Source organism: Scyliorhinus canicula, chromosome 17 (genome assembly GCF_902713615.1).
Source record: "Scyliorhinus canicula chromosome 17, sScyCan1.1, whole genome shotgun sequence".
Taxonomy (NCBI): domain Eukaryota; kingdom Metazoa; phylum Chordata; class Chondrichthyes; order Carcharhiniformes; family Scyliorhinidae; genus Scyliorhinus; species Scyliorhinus canicula.
The window spans coordinates 64,814,116-64,834,237 of NC_052162.1; the positions used below are offsets into that span (position 1 = coordinate 64,814,116).

The following is a 20,122-nucleotide window of genomic DNA, read 5'->3' on the forward strand; positions in this document are numbered from 1 at the left end:
ACTCGTGGAGTACTGGACAGCCTTCTTCGAGGCCATGTCCAAAGTGGTGGGGGTGAGGGTCTCGGACCAGCCAGATCTATTCCTGGGGAGGAGGGAGGACGGCCTTGCCTTTGCCTCCCTGATCGCCCGCCGTAGAATCCAGTTTGGCTGGCGGTCAGCAGCACCACCCAGAGCTGCAGACTGGCTGTCCGACCTCTCGGAATCTCTCCAAATGGAGAAAATCAAATTCCCCATCCAAGGGTCAGACGACGGTTTCCACAGAACGTGGGAGCCATTCATGCAACTGTTCCGGGACCTGTTTGTGGCCAACGAACAAGAGGAAGAATAGCCAGGTGGCCAAGAATCAGGGGAAAAGGGTTGGGAATCAGGGGAAGGTAACCGGGGCATGGAGGGGAGAGATGGACTGGGGGGGACGGGGACGGCTAAACTTGAGGAGGGAGGGACGAACCATGGGGGGGGGGGGGGGAGGGGGGAAGACAGCTAAACCTGGGGAGAGGGAGGCGAACCATGGAGGGGGGGACGGGAGAGGAGGGCCGGCGGGGTGGGGCGGGGGCCGGGAAGCAGGAGCCGGAACGAGGGCACGGGATGCCAAAATGTGCATGACACCTCCAGGAGCGGGGAACAAGGAAAATGGAGATGGAGGACGGGAGGAGCGGCAGAAGTGGGGGCGAGCGTGGGATGGCAGCGAGACCCGTCCGGGAGGGGCGGATGAGAACAACACAACAACACACAGCACAGCCAAATATCGCACACTGTGATTTTCTCCCCGGCACTCAAATGTGTGTGTGCCCCCCCCAGTCCCCGACACCCCCTCCCCCACCCCCGCAGACAGTCGCCTACTTACGTGGTGTGGGTAATTTTGCCAGATGTACAGAGCTGCTGCTGTCGAGCTGGTGCACAATACCCCTCCAGCTATTCTATTTCATATTTTATTATATTTCTTTTTATGTTGGGGTGTGCCCTTCTCCTCTAAATATGTGTATATATGTATGTTTCTTATTCTGTGTACATAACGGTAATTATACCTTGTTCAAAAACCCAATAAAACATTTATTTAAAAAAAAATTGCTTAATATCAGTGGTTGTTATTTCACTCCATTTGATGACATAAACTTGAGGGTTACTATTATAGGATTAGTGCTGCATGACTGATTTCACAACCTATCATTATGACAGTAATATCTGTCAGTTTGATTGACGGTTCCAAGTACTTATAAAGTCTTTGAAGTGGGACCATGAATGCAAATACTTCTTGAAATAAGGAATTTAGTATTTGGAGGAAGTTAAATGTAGTGAATGTTTCTTTTTATCAACAAGAGTGTTTTTAAATAGTGAATGTTTCAATAGACACCCAAGCACTTTATTTAATCTCAGCATATGACAAACATCTGTCCATGGTGCATACTAGGTCAATTAGCATGGAAGCTGCAAGGGAAAAGGATGGTGGGTGCAGGAATGGGTTGGTACTAAACTGTCATTGGTGCTATCTCGAGACATGGGGTGGATGGAGTGGCATAGGCTGGCATGGAGTGTATAATGGACCATGGGAGACGATGGAGGGGCATAGGCTGGCATTGAGTGCATGATGGGCCATGGGAGAGGGTGGGGGGACATGGTTGGCATGGAGCGTTTGATGGGCCAGGGGAGAGGGAGGAGAGGCATGAAAAGGAATGGGTTAATGCTTGAACAGGCCAAATTTGAACTGAGGGGAGGATGGAGGGTTTCTACAATTCATGGGCATTATTCATTATGCACTTTAGAGAATTGGATCACATCGAACATTAGGGGGTTGGGGGGAGGGGGACTGTATGTGTTAATGGTGACCATGGGTGATTCCTGATTCCTTTTTGTCATTTGTTTATGTTAATATGCGGACTAATGTTTGGGGGTTTGGTGGGAGGATGGGATCGTTGTTATTGATGTGGGGATTGACATTACATTGGTTACTGATTATTGTTTTATTTTTAAATATTTTTATTCTCCTCCTTTTTCACATTTTCTCCCAAATTTACACCCATCAACAATAAACAATAATCAGCAACAAATATGTCAATCCCCGTAACAATAACAACGATCCCATCCTCCCGCCAACCCCCAAACATCAGCCCGCATGTTTACATAAACAAATGACAAAAAGGAATCAGGGATTACCCATAGTCACCCTTAATACAAACAGCCTCCCCCCCAACCCTCCCACCCATCCCCCCCAGCCCTCCCACCCATCCCCCCCTAACTAATGTTCGATGTTATCCAGTTCTGATCATTGTTTACTGTTGGGTGTAAATTTGTGAGAAAATGTGAAAAGGGAGGAGAATTTAAAAAATATTTAAAAGAAATGGAATGGGTTGGCATGGTTAGGGCATGAAGAGTGAGGGTAGGGCTGAGGGATTGTGAGGGGTAAGAACTGGAGATTTTGTCTTTTTTCCCTAAAGCTGTAACAAAATCCCATATCACCAAGGTCATGCTTTCCATCCAGCCTATCTCTGCACCAGGACTTCCTGTTCTGCCTCCATACTGTTTCCTGGATGAACTGCCATGACTCTCATTACGCCCTGCCCCCAACTGAAAGGTTGATGTTCCCGGGTCTTTTTCGCTGTTTGGGTTTGCAGAGCCGGGAATTGTCCCAACCCTATCCTCCTGACCCGGGAGTGAAAGTTCAGACTACACATGGTGCAATATTTCTTCACCTATTGATTTAAAATAAATAAACAAACAGACTTCCCCGCGTTAATCTTTGGAGTAGGGATGCGATTGAGCGGCCTAGTCGTGCCCAACTCAATGACGTAATGAGGTCGTAAAATCTGACGAGAAGCCTCTCGTGGGATTTGCATTCCCCGAAACACCTCACGAGATCTCGCGTGATGTCACGATCTGGATCTTGCCCTCGCTGGGTGAGGTCCAGATTTACATAATTAAGTGAGCAGTTAGGCTCATTCAAAGATGTCCACGCCCGACTCTCCCAGGCCTGGGAAAGGACGCCTGCACCTGGGAGACCTCGACTGGCGCAGTTTACAGGCGTAACAGCACCGGGGGGAGGGTGGGGTGGGTATCCAGGTTATCAGAGGCCCAGGGTGGTCGGGCTCCCTGGGACTCTGACACTCCCGCTGGCACCCAGGAACCTAGGCACAGCCTGCTGAATGCCTTGGCAGTGCCATCCAGGCACTGTGCCTTCCTGGCACTTCAAGGGTGCCTGGCTGGCAGTGCCATGGTGCTCAGGTGTCAGGCAGCCTGTGCCAGGCATCAGGCCCAGGGGTTCCCTGCCCTTAAGAGATGGAGTGAGGGTGGCTTGAGTTCCCCCACGAGGCCTATTGGGGCATTGGGGGTATGGAGGCTATGGTGCGGAGTCTGAGGGTGGTCGAAAGATCAGGCAGCATTTACAAATGGTAACCCGAGCTTGTCAGTGCAGGAAATGAGGTAAATGCGGCCTCGGCAAGGTATTCCTCACCAAGGTCAAAAAAACCCAGAGTCCTGTTTGCTAATGGGGCCGTTTGCGGCACTGCAGGTGCCAAGAAACACCCCGCGATACGTACCCAGATGGGACTTTGTTTTTTGGAGTTAAATCAGGTCCTAACTCTTCTAAAAACCTGCAGGCTCTTGCAGCCTTCCTGTCTCCCAATCCTTTTCTGCATTCGTCTTTTTCTTCTTAACTCACTCTACACCAATTGAGATCAAAGGGATTGGTTACCTGTATCTTCACTCTCTAATAGCAAAGTGCTCCGAAAATAGCAACTGAACCCAGCTTTAATCATGTATGTATTGTAAAGGTAATCAGTAAAATAGTCCTCCAATTTCTTCCATTGATTCAGTGGGTAGATAAACTCTAACCTGTACAGATGAGGAAGGACTCACATCTGTTGCTGAGTTAACTGATTTCAGCCAGTGGGCCTGTTAGGATACTACATTTATCTTCAGCAGCCAATGGGCTAGCGAGGATAAAGTATAGATCTACATAGGAAGACTGCGGGACTGCACACAACTGTTTGTTACTAATTCTAGGGGCAAGAGCATGAAAACTTAAAACAATGACTGATGAAAGCGGAAAGTAACATCTGCAGATAATCTTTCCAAGGAAATTACTCACCAACATAAGAAATAAGTAATTCAAAAGCTTTCCATTCAAGGTGAAAAGCAAAATTGATAGCGATAAAACATCATGATAGGTTTGACTTACGTGTCAATGCTGTCTCCATCCATTACTGATTGGACAGGTAGGTACCCTCTCTGTGGATGTTTACTGAAGTACTGTTTGGTTCTAAACTTGTTTTTCAACGTCTTGGCAAAATCCCGCACATTTTCTCCTGATGTTGTCTGGGAAGAGAAAAAAGATTTAGATGCCAGTTGATGCAGTCAAATAAAGAACTTTCTTCACCTATGGGATTTGGGTTTGAATCAAAGTGAGTGTCTGTTCACTCTGCTCACCATGATGATCTGCAGCAAAACTAGTCTGAAAAAGATTCAGTCCCTTAGCATAATTGTGCAGTACATAACTGCTTAGTTTAAAGCTGGTCTATAACAGAAAGGTTATGCTATGCATTGGTAATCTGGGATGATTGTAGGATGTGGGCGCAATCTATCAGCCTCACCACACCCGACTTGAGATGCAACGAGGCTGATATATCCGGCGAGAGGCCTCTCGGGAGATTTACTGGCCTCGTCACGCCCCGCGACATTTAACAAGATCTTGTGCGACGTCGCAATCTGGATCCCTCGCTTTGAGGTCGGGACGCAGATTTGCATATTCAAGTGAGCAGTTAGTCTCACTTCAATATGTCTGTGCGAGATCTATCCAGTGCCGGGGGCCAAACGGTCTCTCCTCGGAGACCCCGAGCGGGTGCCATTTAGCACTGGTTTCCACAAGCATGGACCAGGCGTACTGGCACTTGAGGGGATTTCCTAGGTAATCGGGAGCCCTAGGTAGTCGGGCTGTGTGGAGGGGGGAGGGGGGGGGGGGGCACAGTAGCAGAGTGGTTAGCATTGTTGCTTCACAGCGCCAGGGTTCCAGAATGATTCTCGGCTTGGGTCACTGACTGCGAAGTCTGCATGCTCTTTCCGTGTCTGCATGGGTTTCCTCCGGGTGCCCTGGTTTCCTCCCATAAGTCCCAAAAGACGTGCTGTAAGGTGAATTGGACATTCTGAATTCCCCCTCAGCGTACCTGAACAGGCGTCGGAATGTGGCGACTAGGGGATTTTCACAGTAACTTCATTGCAGTGTAATGTAAGCCTACTTGTGCCAATAATAAAGACTATTATTATATTATAAAGATCAAGGTGCCAAATGGCACCCCAAACTCTCCCTGCACTGGCGAGCGGAGCTATTTGGTGCAGGAAACTGAACTAAGTGCGGCCTCCTTGGGGCGTTCCTCATCAAGGCCCAGAAATGAAGCAGAGTCCAGTTTAATAGTGGGGTTGTTCTCGGCGCTGCCAGCGTGGAGAAACACCTGGCTAAACACGCTTGACACAGGACTCTGTTTCATTTCCATTAAGTCAAGCCCCACACAGTTTTCACCTGTGATTCTTAGATTTCGACTGTGATGTCAGGAAGCCGTGCCGGCATTGGCACACAAATGGAGGAAAAGGGTCATGGAGCGAGTCTTCCTGGACTTGCTGCCACTCACCTTCTTACAGTCAGTACACCTGCTTGAGTAGAGGTATAGACCTAGTTGCCTGTCTGCCTTGTTGGCTAAAATCGTCTGGAGTGAAGAGACATCCAGGAAAAGAGGGTGAGACAATACACCTAAAAAACTGATATTGGTAAGGAGGCATAATGCTGTTTCGACAGGATGGTGGAGTTGAGGCCATGATGAGATCAGCCATGGTCGTATTCATAGAATTTACAGTGCAGAAGGAGGCCATTCGGCCCATCGAGTCTGCAACTGTCCTTACAAAGAGCACCCCACTGAAGCCTACATATCTACCCCATCCCGGTAACCCAGTAACCCCCCACTTAACATTCTTTGGACACTAAGGGCAATTTATCATGGCCAATCCACCTAACCTGCACATCTTTGGACTGTGGGAGGAAACCTGAGCACCCGGAGGAAACCCACGCATACACGGGGAGAACCTGCAGACTCCACACAGACAGTGACCCAGCCGGGAATCGAACCTGGGATCCTGCCACTGTGAAGCAACTGTGCCAAGCACTATGCTACCGTGCTGCCCTATTGAACGGTGTAAGGCTCGAGATGATAAATTGTCTACTCCTGCTCCTAATTCTGATGTTCTAAGACAGAACTATTCTGTCTGATTTCACCATCCAGCTCTTGATCTGTAGCCCTGTAGGTAACAGCACCTCAAGCACAAATCTGGTGTTCCTGATTAATAAGGGGATTTCCTGATTAATATGAAGATCAGGGATTACGGGGAGAAGGCAGGAGAATGGGAATAAGGAACATATCAGCCATGATTGAATGGTGGAGCAGACTTGATGGACCAAATGGCCTAAATCTGCTCCTTTGTATCTTATTAGATTCTGGCCATGATTTCAGGTCCAGAGATCTCATTGTTCAAAACCTGCTATTATTGCTTTCAGCCAAAAGTCACTTACAAATGTCAGTCAGTTCAATAGAGGAATTTCACCGTGGGAAACAAAAATCTGACATGATTTAGCTAAGATCTGATCAGCACAGACCAGCTTTGGCTACAATTGGAAATGCAAAATGCTCATGGTGGAATAGTGCTTGTTTTGGATATGTAAGCAATGATATATGTTACTTACAGGGGCACAGTACTCCATGATGGGATAGTGTAGTTTGTGACCCTTGCTTGCCCTTCCTGTCAAGAAACATGTTTGACAGATGTCAACATTAAACTGCTTCAAACTGCGGTATCTGAAGCAGAAAAGACAGATTTTAGAGACAGTGAGGAATATAAATTGGACATGAAACAAGAATCAAACGGAAAACAATCTTGCAGTTTATACACAGAGATATCTTGTTGACAAAAATGTTAAGCTGGCACTAATAGATAGAACTGACTGTTAGCCAATGTCAACAAACACCAATAGATGGGCAAGATCGCCAATCCCTTTCCAGTGTGAGCATTGACAATGATCACCAGAGTCAATGTTTATACCAACATGCCCAGTGCCAAAGCAGGCACCAAGCACAGACAAGACCAGTTCAGTGCGAATGCAGCCAGTGACTGTTTTGAGATGTTAACTCCTCACTTTTCTTTCCTAGGGGTTTGATATGTTTCCGTTCAGTGAGGAACACCATCATTAAAATGAAAAGTTGGATAAAGAGGACATTATATCACAATAGTGGTGTTCCCATTAGGAGTTGTCAACTAGACCAGTTTCTGACATTTATCAGTATAAAGTGAACAAAAAATAATATACAAGAAGAATTCACTCAGTTTGTGGGAACTTTCTGTGAACTCCCCCTTCTATTTCTCTGCATGAAGCCCTACTCCCACAATTTATTCATGGCATTATGCTTTCTGACTGATTGTTCAGTCCACCTGACTCTCCCATACTCCCAAGGTCTTTCCAATGCACTGGGGAGCAGTTTACAAACAGTCAGATTCAAAATGAAAAAAGAAGAGAACAAGAAAAGGTAATCAATAGAAAAAGAGAAAAAAATGAGATACAAAGTGTGTGTGTGTGAGAGAGAGATGAGAGAGAGCGAGAGAGAAAGCGAGCGATGTGAGAGAGAAAGAGAGCTAAGATTGGAGGAGAGAGAAGAAAGTGAGAAATAAAAGGGAGACTAAAAGTGGAGGTTATAAAGTAAAAATGTTCCTAATAAATCCACCTGGGCGTTAAGGTAAAACTTCTTTACTTAGAGAATGGATAGAATGTGGATCTCGCTCCTGTAAGAAGTGGTTGGTGTGAATAGCAAAGATGTATTTAAGGGGAAGCTGGATAAACATGAGGGAGAAAAGAGGAGAAGGTGATATTAATAGAGTGAAATGAAGACGGTGGGAAGAGGCTTGCAAAGCATAAGCTCTGGCACACATCATTTGTTTGAGTCGGCTGTTTCTGTGCTGTACATATTGTGTATTTCTTTGCATTTCGCAAAGTAGAGCAGACCACATGAAACAGAAATAGAGAATCAAAATTGTAACAGACAGAGAAACTCCAGATCGAGAGAGAGGGAGAAATGAATGAGTGCAGAATGAATGAAGAAGGAGAAAGATATATATTTTAAAATTAATTTAGAGTACCCAATTCTTTTTTTCCCAATTATGGGGCAATTTAGCGTGATCAATCCACCTATCCTGCACATCTTTTTTGTGTTGTGGGGGTGAGGCCCACGCAGACACGAGGAGAAGGTGCAAACTCCACACGGACAGTGACCTGGGGCCGGGTCCTCAGCGCTGTTAGGCAGCAGTGCTAACCACTGCGCCGCTGTGCCGCTCTCGAATGAAAGATTTACTACTACCAGTATGAAGCCAACAGGTCCATAAAAGTTTGAGAAGTACCAAACCAGGGCGGGATTCTCCCAACCCTGGGCCAGGCCGGAGAATCCCCACGCAGAGCAGAGAATCACCGCTGGCGTGGTTGGCACGGCGCCAGTCGCGGGCCGCTCTACATGGCCGGCCCGCCAATTCTCCAGCCCCGATTGGCCCAGCGGCCGTGAAAAAAGAAACGAGTCCCACCGGCACCATTCTAACCTGCTCTCAGCCGGTGGGAATTTGGCATGGAAGGGTTGGGGGGCAGCCTGTAGAGGGGGGGGGGGGAAGGGGGCACTCCGACCCCAGGGGGGCCTCCGATGTGGCTTGGCCCTCGATCGGGGCCCACCCATCGGCGGGCCGGCCTCTCTGGCTGGGCGCCTCCTTTCCTACGCGTTGGCCCCTGCAGCCCTGCGCCATGTTGGGTCGGAGCTGGCATGTTAAAAGAGGCCACTCCGCATGCACATGTTGGCGCCAGCGCCACTGTGCATCCATGGATCCCTCAGCTCACAGTTCACGCCGGGATCGGCAGCTGGAGCGGCGCGAACCACTCCAGTGCCGTGCTGGCCCCTGTAGGGGCCAGAATTAGTCCTGGCAGCGGCCCGTTCACGCCGTCGTAAAACGCAACGCCGTTTATGATGGCGTGGACACTCTGCCGCGGGATTGGAGAATCCCGCCCCAGATACTTCACAAATAATCAAGAATAGCAATGGGTGGGAATGTACGAAACAAAGACATGTGGACGTGGCATTGTGTTGCCAATTATTAATTTGTTGGCATGTGCCTATGCGGGCGGCATAGTAGCACAGTGGTTAGCACTATTTCTGCACAGCTCCAGGGTCCCAGGTTCGATTCCCGCTTGGGTCACTGTCTGTGTGGAGTCGGCACGCTCTCCCCCTGTCTGCGTGGGTTTCCTCCGGGTGCTCCGGTTTCCTCCCACAAGTCCCGAAAGGTGTGCTTGTTAAGTAATTTGGACATTCTGAATTCTCCCTCTGTGTACAGGCGCCAGAATGTGGTGACTAGGGGCTTTTCACAGTAACTTAATTGCAGTGTTAATACAAGCCTACTTGTGACAATAAAGATTATTATTATTATTATTAAAAAATTAGCTTAGCCTAGAATCAAACACAGATATCAATGTTGTGAGATCAGGATCATAAGTAATTACACTGCCAACTTCTCTTCATCATATCCACTGGATTGAACAGGACCAGAGTAAACGGAGAGTACAATATATCTTTCTTTAAATGAATAGCTTAATAAGAAAGTGGGTAGATGTAAAGGTAATTGTTTGTATTTACCTACCTAAAGCCTTTGATTGGGCATTGCTTGCAGATGTGGCATTTGGCTTGGTGCTTTGCAGCTTCTGCAGTTATTAAGCGATGCAGGACAGGCAGCCAGACCATCGATTGAGGCTCCAATCTCATCCACTCCAGGAAATGGGTGGCTTCAATTATTGGTTTGTCATTAACCTAGAGACGGTACAGTAAAGGACATGCTACAGACATTGTGTTGATGTGATCTTCCAAGTCTAGACTGTGTACATACTCTCCAGCCTAGATTTTCTGATATGCATTACATTGATGCCAGGCTTAATTTATTTATTTTAAATGGGTTAACAGTGGTATGGAAAGAATGTTGATCGTAAATCTAGTATTTAGTGTCACAGGAAGGGTTATGTTTTGTTTAATATGCGAATAGATAACTATAGATAACAATAGTACAAATTCCTGCACGCAAGATTGTATCGCATACAGAAAATGTAACAATGTGAAATGCTTGGCACTATGAAAACAGATTGTTGGAATGGAATGGAAGAGAAAAGTTGCTGAAGGAATGTAATAATAGAAGATTCAATGGGGTTTTGTATTCCACCTGTCAGAGTGAATGAGGCAGCACTAGAAATGTTGGGAGAGGAGGTAGAAGCCATATCCATATCTGAATCATGTGAGAACTGGGAAGAAGTCAGATTCTAAACAAAAGAGCTCTAGAAGTTAAGAACTAAATTAAGAATGGTTGCTATACCTCAGCTCAGCAGCCCACCGTTATGACATCCCACCATCTCCAACCCTAAAGCCAAACAGCCTCGGCACCCACTACCACCACACCTCCACTACCACACCCCATCCCGCTTTGACCGAAGAGCAATTAGCCTGATGTGGTGATGCATTCATCCAGCAGGCATCGTACAGTCAGGATCTGTAGAGACTCATAAAATGTACGTAAATACATACCTAAATATTCATACAATGATTTTGTAAAATGCATGTGCACCCATTTTTATAATGGCTTCAAAGAAATTGCAGGCCAAATTTCATGGCTTCCCCAGGGGTGGCTTTGCAGGCAGAACCCATAAAATGCAAGGACAGTGAGGGAGGTGTCGGCCAGCCCACCCACTCGTGGACAAATTGAGACCCTCAAATGGCTAATGAATGGAAGCTTAAGATCATCATCCCCCTCGCCACTGCGGGGTGGGGGGGGGGGCTTTCTTAACTGGTCCAACCCAGGCTGCTTTCCTCATTTCCCCTCCACCTAGGTCTTCTAGCTTGGTCCTAGTGATGCCATCCAGCCTGCCCCCCACCTTTCACTCCGGCACCGGCTTCTTAGTGCTGGGGCTCAGATGGAGTTGCAGCTTAGGCACTGCTCCCAGTGGGGTTGCTGGGACCAGATTGTCAGCCATTTAATTGCCATGGGAGGGCAGAAGTCCTACCTTAAACCAATTAGCAACCTTCCAGGAGTTAGATTGCTGGTGGCGGGCTCTACCTTGATTTTTTTTTACTGGGGAAACAGCCCGATTTATGTGAATGGATGTCTTGTAATTGTTTCATCGGTTGAAAATGGACATTCCTGGAACCCCAAGAAAAACAGAAGGCCTAAAATGTAACAATCTCATGATTACTTGCAGTGTCATACACTACCTCATATCAAACAGCTGATTTAGAGAGGAAAAGTGAATGGCTGAAGGTGTGAGTCTGGATTGTACTCTCCCTGTCCTAGGATTGTCAAGGAAAGGTTTCTGCCCGCCCTCTAGACTCCACCCTCACCCAGTTCTCTGGAGTGGTGGTAAATGTACAAGATATTCTCCTAGCAGGATCCTTGTCACCAACAATGAGACAATGCTACCAGAGAATTGTTCTGACAGGATTAGTCTGTTTGCAGCAGCTGATGGGTCATGGGTAAGATATGGGATAGAAAAGGTTTTAAGGTGAAAGACAGATGGGTAGCTTTTAGGCCTGAGGCCTAATGGGAGAGGGAAGTGCCGACCACATGCTGTGTCCCGCAGAAAGTGGCATTCTGCACTGTCCCAAGGTTTACCACCCTCCCCCTCCTGCTGGATCCTGGGGGGCGGGGGGCACTGGTGACACAACTGGATGACTGGAAGACGGACTGAATGGCTGGAATCTGCTTTAGCTCACTCAGCTAAATCGCTGGCTTTGAAAGCAGACCAAGCAGGCCAGCAGCACGGTTCGATTCCCGTACCAGCCTCCCCGGACAGGCGCCGGAATGTGGCGACTAGGGGCTTTTCACAGTAACTTCATTGAAGCCTACTCGTGACAATAAGCGATTTATTATTATTATTTACATGTGACAGGGAGGGAAAGAAAACCTGCAGAGGAAAATCCATTCCTCAGTGCAGACTGTTAAACTTCAGTCTCCCGGGGAGTACGGACCAGTTTGAGGGCAGGAGTCAACAGAGCCCCAGGGACCCCGAGATATCTTAACAGATATAACGATGGCTGTTGCGGAAAATTTTAATCGAATTGGAAAGTGAAGCAAGACAGTTGAATAGGCTTCTTAGGAAAGAAAGTAAATTTTAGGGGTTTAGGGAATGAAAACTTTTCAGAGGTTAAAGAAGATTAGATAGTCAAAAAAATTGTAAGAAAAAGAAAAGGAAAAAGAAAAATTACCAAAACAATGTGTGGACATGAATGCACAGAGTATGTGGAAAAAGATTGAGAACTATTGAGAAACATTTATTAAAGTAGAGAGTCTCATTAAAATATAAAATCTTAGGACAATACGGCGGCGCAATGGTTAGCACTGCTGCCTCACAGCGCTGAGGACCCAATCCCAGCCGGGTCACTGTCCGTGTGGAGTTTGCACATTTTCCCCGTATCTGAGTGGTTCTCACCCCCACAATTGGACTGACCACTCTAAATTGCCCCTTAATTGGAAAAACAAAAGAATTGGATATTCTGAATTTATAAAAAAAATATATAAAATCTCATGAAAATAGAAAGTCTAAAAAGAAGAAATCTGAAGGAGCTACTTCTGATATAACTCAGTGATCATGGTTCTAGATATTCTGCTTGGGAGCCAGGAATACTCTGGGCGCGATTCTCCGGAACGATTTCAAAGTGTTGCAGCGAGCGGGAATTGCGGCAAGCTTCCTGGTGCTCGGCCCAGCGAGGCTGGCAACGTTATTCAACTTTAGTTGGTCCACTTAACGAGGCCTCACGGGCTTCTCGCCGCAAATGAAAGCTCGCCAGCTGATTTGCCGGCACCGCGCTCGCCAGCCGTCCCCCCCCCCCCCCCCCCCCCCCCCCGCTAACAAGGTCGAGCAGCATTTAAGCTGCACTTGTTCAGCCAACCCCAGCCAGCTCACAACAATGGCACCGAGGAGATCGGCCCCAAGATTCAGGGACACAGACCTGGGGAGGCTCCTAGACGCATTGGAGGCCAAGAGGGATGTCCTGTTCTCCCGAGGGACCCGGAGGATTAGCCTTAGGGCAGCCAGTGCCACCTGTGATGAGGTGGTGGCAGCTGTGAGTGCGGGAGTGTGACCAGGAGGGCTGGCCTCCAGTGTAGGAAGCAGGCTAATGACCTATACCGGGCAGCACGAATGAGTAGGCATCAACAAGGCCTCCCCCCTCCCCACCACGCCCCCAAGACATGTCCGGCCCCATGAGAGCATCCAACCCCCCAACTCTCCGTGCAATCCCACAACCCTGCCTCCACCTCCCTTCCCCATCAACCCCTCCCTTCACAACCCCCACCTTGCACCACTGTGAACCGCGCATGTGGCTAACGATGCCCTCTCTGTTTCTCCTCAGGAAAGGCTCTCCCATAATCATCGGGAGAGGGCCCAGACTGGCGGTTGAGGACCACTGAAGGCACTGGGGATGGGGATGGGGGGATTAGGGGGGGGGGGGGTGGCACCATCGGGAGAGTGGGTCTTACACATTAAACTGCTTTTTGCATAACCATTTTGACGCCTCTGTCTCTTTCTTCCATAATGTCGGCCGACCTCCAAACCCTTAGCCCATTGCTCCAGACACTCCCCCCTCCCCGGGCACACTGCGTGCAGGTGATGAGTGTGAGCGAGCACTCAGCAGAGATCAGGGGTCAGACTATGGCATAGATTGAGGAGCACTGACGCTCAGCTCTCTGTGGGCTACCATCACTACCCTTCCCTTGACAGTGACCGGCTAATAGTGCCGATACAATCTCAGCATCCTGGAGTGATGTGACACATACCTTGGGAGGGTGGGAAATGGAAGTGGGGGGTGACGGACCAGGCCACGTCCTAAGTGAATCGGGCGAGTATGAGAGCCTCCCTGGCCCTCCGGGCTTGCCAAACCTTCGCCGCTGCTGCCTGTCCTTCAGCCTCCGGCTGGTCCTCAGGTTCCTCCCAGCCTCATCCTCCAGCCCCTGCTAGTCCGTTGCCACCTCATCATCATCGTCCTCATCCTTCTCCTTGGAGGTGGCCCAATGTTCCACATCACCAACGTCCAGCACCTCACCTCACTGCCGTGCCAGGTTGTGAAGGGCACCGCAGATCAGCACAAAGAGGGTGACTCTCCGTGAGGTGTACTGGAGTGCACCACCAGAGCGGTCAAGGCATCGGAATCACATTTGAGCAGTCCAATACACTGCTCAATGCCTGCCCGGGTGGCCACATGGACCTCATTGTATTGGGTCTCCGCTTCAGTCTCTGGCCTCTGTACTGGTGTCATGGGCACTGCCTCAGCGGATACCACTTATTCCGCGAAGAGTCAGCTACCCATCCTGGGGTGCTCCTCGAAGAGGCCAGGGATGACCGACTTCCCCAGCTGTCATGGACGCTCCCCAGGAGGCAGGCACACATGTGCACTATCTTCATCTGGTGGTCGCACATGAGCTGGAAGTTGAGGGAGTGGAACCCCTTTCGGTTAACATAGGGCACTCCCAGATGGCCCGCTGAGCACTGGGCAACATGCGTGGCATCTATGACCCCCTGGACCTGGAGCATCCAGCGATTCCTGGAAAAACCTACCTCCACCACCCCCAGCCGAGGGTCCCCCGTACCCCACCGAGCACAGGGGCACAAACCCAGTGCCTCCAGGCTCTTTACCTGTGAGCAAAGATGGCTACTCACCTCCTCGGCTCCCCACAGAAGCCCTTCCGCCGGGTTCACGTTTTTAAAAAAGTGTAGTAATCGGCGCCATTGTGACCACTTGTTGGGAATGACCTGAGGCCGTTGGATATGGGGTGGCTCCCGCTAATTGTATGGGAACGGGACTTATGTGGTGATAATTGGTTTCTCTCCACATTATGACGAGATTCTGATTTCGCCTACGGGAGCAGGCCGGTTGCATTGGAAACTTGTTTGGCGCCTGCCGTGGTTCTCGTTTTTGGCCTCTCTCACTATTCACCAGTCTCATTTAGGTTGAGCTGGAGTATAATGAGGCTGGTGAATCGCGCCCTCTATCTGTATGCCAGCTGTAGAGAACCCTGTGCTTACTGCAGCTTCTGCCAAGAGGAAGAGGCTGGTGACAAATTCTTAACTGTTTCGTGTGCTTCAGCACACAGGGCAACTGAGACCCCACTATGGCCTCTGAGTGTGAACAGTGAGACCCCACTATGGCCTCTGAGTGTGAACAGTGAGACCCCACTATGGCCTCTGAGTGTGAACAGTGAGACCCCACTATGGCCTCTGAGTGTGAACAGTGAGACCCCACTATGGCCTCTGAGTGTGAACAATGAGACCCCACTATGGCCTCTGAGTGTGAACAGTGAGACCCCACTATGGCCTCTGAGTGTGAACAGATGGACTTCAGTGACATCTTACGATCTCCCATTCCCAGGTGTTTGCACTCTTGTTGAAGTTGGTAATCATCAAACTATGGAGCATGGATCCACAATGTCCAGGCACCGTTGCTTGCAAAGTGCTGTGATTTGTGAGATTGAGATGTGATTAGTAGGTAATTTATTATAGAGAAAAGCGGTTATCAGCCCGATTTTCATTAAAAACTCTATCTCCACGGATTTAAACATTCAAACTCCAATCAAAATTAAATAAACCAAGGTTCTAAAGTAGGTAGAACAGAAACTTGAAACAATGGTGAGAATTTTCCCAGAAAATAATCCCAGTGTCATTTTGGGCGTGAAAGTTGGTATGATTTATGCTGGCTGATCCGGCGCGAATCAGATCACAATCTTCCTGTACTCAGGGCAAAATTCTCCGTTTGAGAGACTAAATACTGATGCCGGGACTGAATCACGAGTGTTCTATGTTGACAAAAGTGGTGCCAGTCCCGGAGCAAATCAGCACCCGTTAATAGGCTAGCACTGGCGCCACGTGGAACTATGGCATCTAATTCGCCAGGGTAGGGACCAGCACTGAGAGCCTGACAAGCTGCAGCTGCATATAAGCACTCCACTCCCCACACACGCTCATTCCAGCTAACAAGATGCGGAGCTTGAGACCCTGCGGATGCTGTGGGGGAGAGGCGGGCATCTTGTTCCATGGGGTGGGAAGGTGGTTGACATCCATGAGGTGTGTCAACTGGGCCAGGGCGTAGGTGGCAGAGGCCGTGAGCGCTGTGGGCCCATCGCAAGAAGCTGCACGCCCTCAGGGCTGCCAGGGTGAGTAAACAGCCCTCCGCTCCTCCTGGCACCAACCCTGTCCCACACCCCCAGACCCATAGCCCGACCGCCCCGCCCAGCCACCCCTCCCCCAGCCCCTCCACATGGCCCCCACCAGGAGGACCGATAGGCAGCATGGGTGTGGTTGGGTAAATCTCCAGGCCAGCCGGGGTGGGCCACCACCACTGTGCTCCTGGCAACACACCGCACCCCGCATACCTGTATTCCCCCCCCCCCCCCCACCCCCCCATGGGCGATCGAACCTCACCCGCCGGTAGGCTGCTCACACGCCACCCCACACCACATGCCAAAAACCATACCACCCGCCATAGCTGGGTGCACTACATACACAGCTCACTAGCCGCAGACCTCCTGTGCTGCCTATGTCCGTGTGTTTCACACTGTGCATTATCTGTCCCTCAGGAGAAGGTGGCCCACAATTACACAGAGGGAGACAGCAGACCGGAGGGGGCCCACTGGACATGCGACACCTTACAGCTGCTGAGCAGAGGACATTGGACCTGGGTCGGTGGGGCCGGAGAGTGGCCAGTCTCCGAGGCGGAGGCCGGCTTTGGGGAAGCTGTACAATTTTCATGGCCACGCTGACATGCGGCATAGAACACATTCACACTACTGTCGAGGGGCCGGAGCATGGCGTTCCGTTTGGCGCGTGCTGCCGGCCGTAATTTTTGGCTGACGCGCAATTCTCCGCCGATTCGGCGATGGCCGACAGAGAATCCCGCCCGTAGTCTTTTTCTTGCAAGGGGGCATGTTTTGCATCGGCATTGAGTGGGCTAGGGCCTGAACACGCCAGCAGTGACACTCTGCCATGGGGTCGCCCCAGTATTCATTTCAGTGAATAGTAATCCTTATGCAGCAATTATTGCAGTTGTAAATCCAAAGTTCCTTCCCTTTTGTCAAGCTAATCTTCATCCCTAGATTAGGAGGCTCATTAGCTACAGTTGGAAACCTGTGCATTAATGTTTACGGTTCCATTCTTTTTGTTCATTTATTCTCTGATGCTGAATCTTGAGATCTGTGACTGAGCTGTCAATTTGACTGGCGATGTACATAAAGGAGCAAAGACAAATAAAGGCAAAATACTGTCTGTGAACCTGAACAAATCTCTGAGAAAGGCATTGAAACATTCCCAAAATATTCTTTTGGCCTATGTTTCTCAGGTTAGCCTAGCTCTTAACCCAGCCCTCCTCCATGGAAAAAGCTCGCAACAAACTTACAAACCGGAAGCAGCTCCTGACACTGGACTCCACATTGCTTCCTCCAAATGATGCCACCTCGCCCAGTTGACGCGGGATCTGAATGGCTTCGTGCAGGAGAAGGCTGAGGTGCCGCTGATCGCACAGGCTCGTTGAGTCACTCACTTGCTTGTACAAGTCTACAGAAGGAAAATATATGAGGTTGTTTACAGAGATGAAGCAACCGACTTCAAAAGGGTGAGTGTGTACTGACTCCCTCCAGGATAGCAATAATAATTATTAATAATAATCTCTATTGTCACAAGTAGGCTGACATTAACACTGCAATGAAGTTACTGTGAAAAGCCACTAGTCGCCACATTCCAGCGCCTGTTCGGGTATATGGGGGAGAGAATTCAGAATGTCCAAATTACCTAACAACACGTCTTTCGGGACTTATCATAGATTATCATAGAATTTACAGTGCAGAAGGAGGCCATTCGGCCCACCGGCTCTTGGAAAGAGCACCCTACCCAAGGTCAACACCTCCACCCTATCTCCATAACCCAGTAACCCCACCCAACACTAAGGGCAATTTTGGACACTAAGGGCAATTTATCATGGCCAATCCACCTAACCTGCACATCTTTGTGACTGTGGGAGGAAACCGGAGCACCCGGAGGAAACCCACGCACACACGGGGAGGATGTGCAGACTCCGCATAGACAGTGACCCAAGCCGGGAATCGAACCTGGGACCTTGGAGCTGTGAAGCGATTGTGCTATCCACAATGCTACCGTGCACCCAGAGAAAACCCACACAGACATGGGGAGAACGTGCAGACTCCACACAGTGACCTAAGCAGAAATCGAATCTGGTATCGTAGCACTGTGAAGCAACAGTGCTAACCACTGTGCTACGATACCAGCCCATGGCACTGTCTGCTGCACATGGAGCCACGAGGGAGGGGTTGGGGGAAGCAGGGAGAAAGGAGAAAGACCCTAGATCTGTAAAATGCTTTTTATGACCAAAGGACACCATTTAAATACTTTTGAAGAGTAGTCACTGTTGTCAGGTATGTTAGATGGAGTTATTCTTAGTGGGGAAATAATAAAGGACATGATTTCATCTTGTGTGATTGTACTTGAGTTATTTTTTCGGTGAACTACCCCCCGGCCACCCTCATCTCCTGTAACACATGCACATTTCTGCAGTATATTTTAGCTTTCTAGTGTTATTTGTGTTGGTGCACGGGTATTTTTTTTTCTTTATTCGTTCATGGTATGTGGCCATCACTGGTTGGCCTAGCATTTATTGCCCATCCCTAATCGCACTTCTTTAGAGGGCATTTAAGTATCAATCACGATGCTGTGGGTCTGGAGTCACATGTAAGCCAGATTTCCTTCCTAAAGGATATTAGTGAACCAGCTGGGTGTTTACAACAATTAACAATGATTTCATTAGATTTTTTAATCCCAGATTTTTATTGAATTATAATTTCAACATCAGCTGTGATGGGGTTTGAAGCTGGGTCCCAAGAGCATTACCGTGGGTCGCTGGAATACTAGCCCAGTGACAATACCACCCCTCACCACTATCTCTGGAGTTAGTACTGACTTGATAAGTGATAACCTGATCACTTCTGAGTGGATTCTTCTTTGAGGAGTGATTTTTGTGAATCATTATACCAATAGGATGAAGTTCTGTGTTTGTATATGGAACTATTTCCTGCTTTCTGAAATGAAATGAATGAAAATTGCTTATTGTCGCAAGTAGGCTTTAAATGAAGTTACTGTGAAAAGCCCCTAGTCGCCACATTCCAGCACCTATTCGGGGAGGCTGGTATGGGAATTGAACCGTGCTGCTGGCCTGCCTTGGTCTGCTTTAAAAGCCAGTGATTTAGCCCAGTGTGCTAAAGCACCCAGTATCAGCATTAACTATGTTTAAGGTCAGGTGAAGCATTGATTAAATACATTCATCAATTAAAATTTCCTCAGTCTGATGTAACAATGGGGTAGGTTTGGAGTAACTTTAACTTTACTATGCTTTATCAGGAGCCAGCATAGTGTAGATGTACAGAAAGCCCCTTCTCTGTTGCCTTATTAAGCATGCTGTTATAACCCTCAAAGAGGCCATGGCATCAGGACAATTAGATTTCAGGTGAACTCCTCTGAGCTACCAGGTGAGCTCCCCTGGTAACGAGGGGATGGGGTTCCCGCCTTACATAGAACATAGAACAGTACAGCACAGCACAGAACAGGCCCTTCGGCCCTCGATGTTGTGCCGAGCAATGATCACCCTACTCAAACCCACGTATCCACCCTATACCCGTAACCCAACAACTCCCCCCCTTAACTTTACTATTAGGACACTACGGGCAATTTATCACGGCCAATCCACCTAACCAGCACATCTTTGGACTGTGGGAGGAAACCGGAGCACCCGGAGGAAATCCACGCACACACGGGGAGGACGTGCAGACTCCACACAGACAGTGACCCAGCCGGGAATCGAACCTGGGACCCTGGAGCTGTGAAGCATTTGTGCTAACCACCATGCTACCATGCCCCCCTTAACTGGGGGAAATCTGGCCTCCAGTATAAACACCCCATCCTGGGAGCAGGTTGGGAAGGGAGACCTTTTGGGGAGTGGAGAGTGTAATATTGTAACAAATCTAATCTTGTTTT

General features: G+C 48.8%; 1 protein-coding gene across 1 annotated transcript in view; it reads right to left on the reverse strand.

The window, feature by feature from the left end:
* The window catches only part of drp2 (dystrophin related protein 2), a 489,581-nt gene that overhangs the window by 36,723 nt on the left and 432,736 nt on the right, over positions 1 to 20,122 (reverse strand). Inside the window, exons 15-18 of the mRNA XM_038775302.1 lie at positions 17,478 to 17,635; positions 9,697 to 9,863; positions 6,719 to 6,830; positions 4,172 to 4,308 (exon numbers count right to left, since the gene is read on the reverse strand). Coding sequence (XP_038631230.1) covers positions 4,172 to 4,308; positions 6,719 to 6,830; positions 9,697 to 9,863; positions 17,478 to 17,635 — 574 coding nt within the window. The remainder of the gene's footprint in view (positions 1 to 4,171; positions 4,309 to 6,718; positions 6,831 to 9,696; positions 9,864 to 17,477; positions 17,636 to 20,122) is intronic.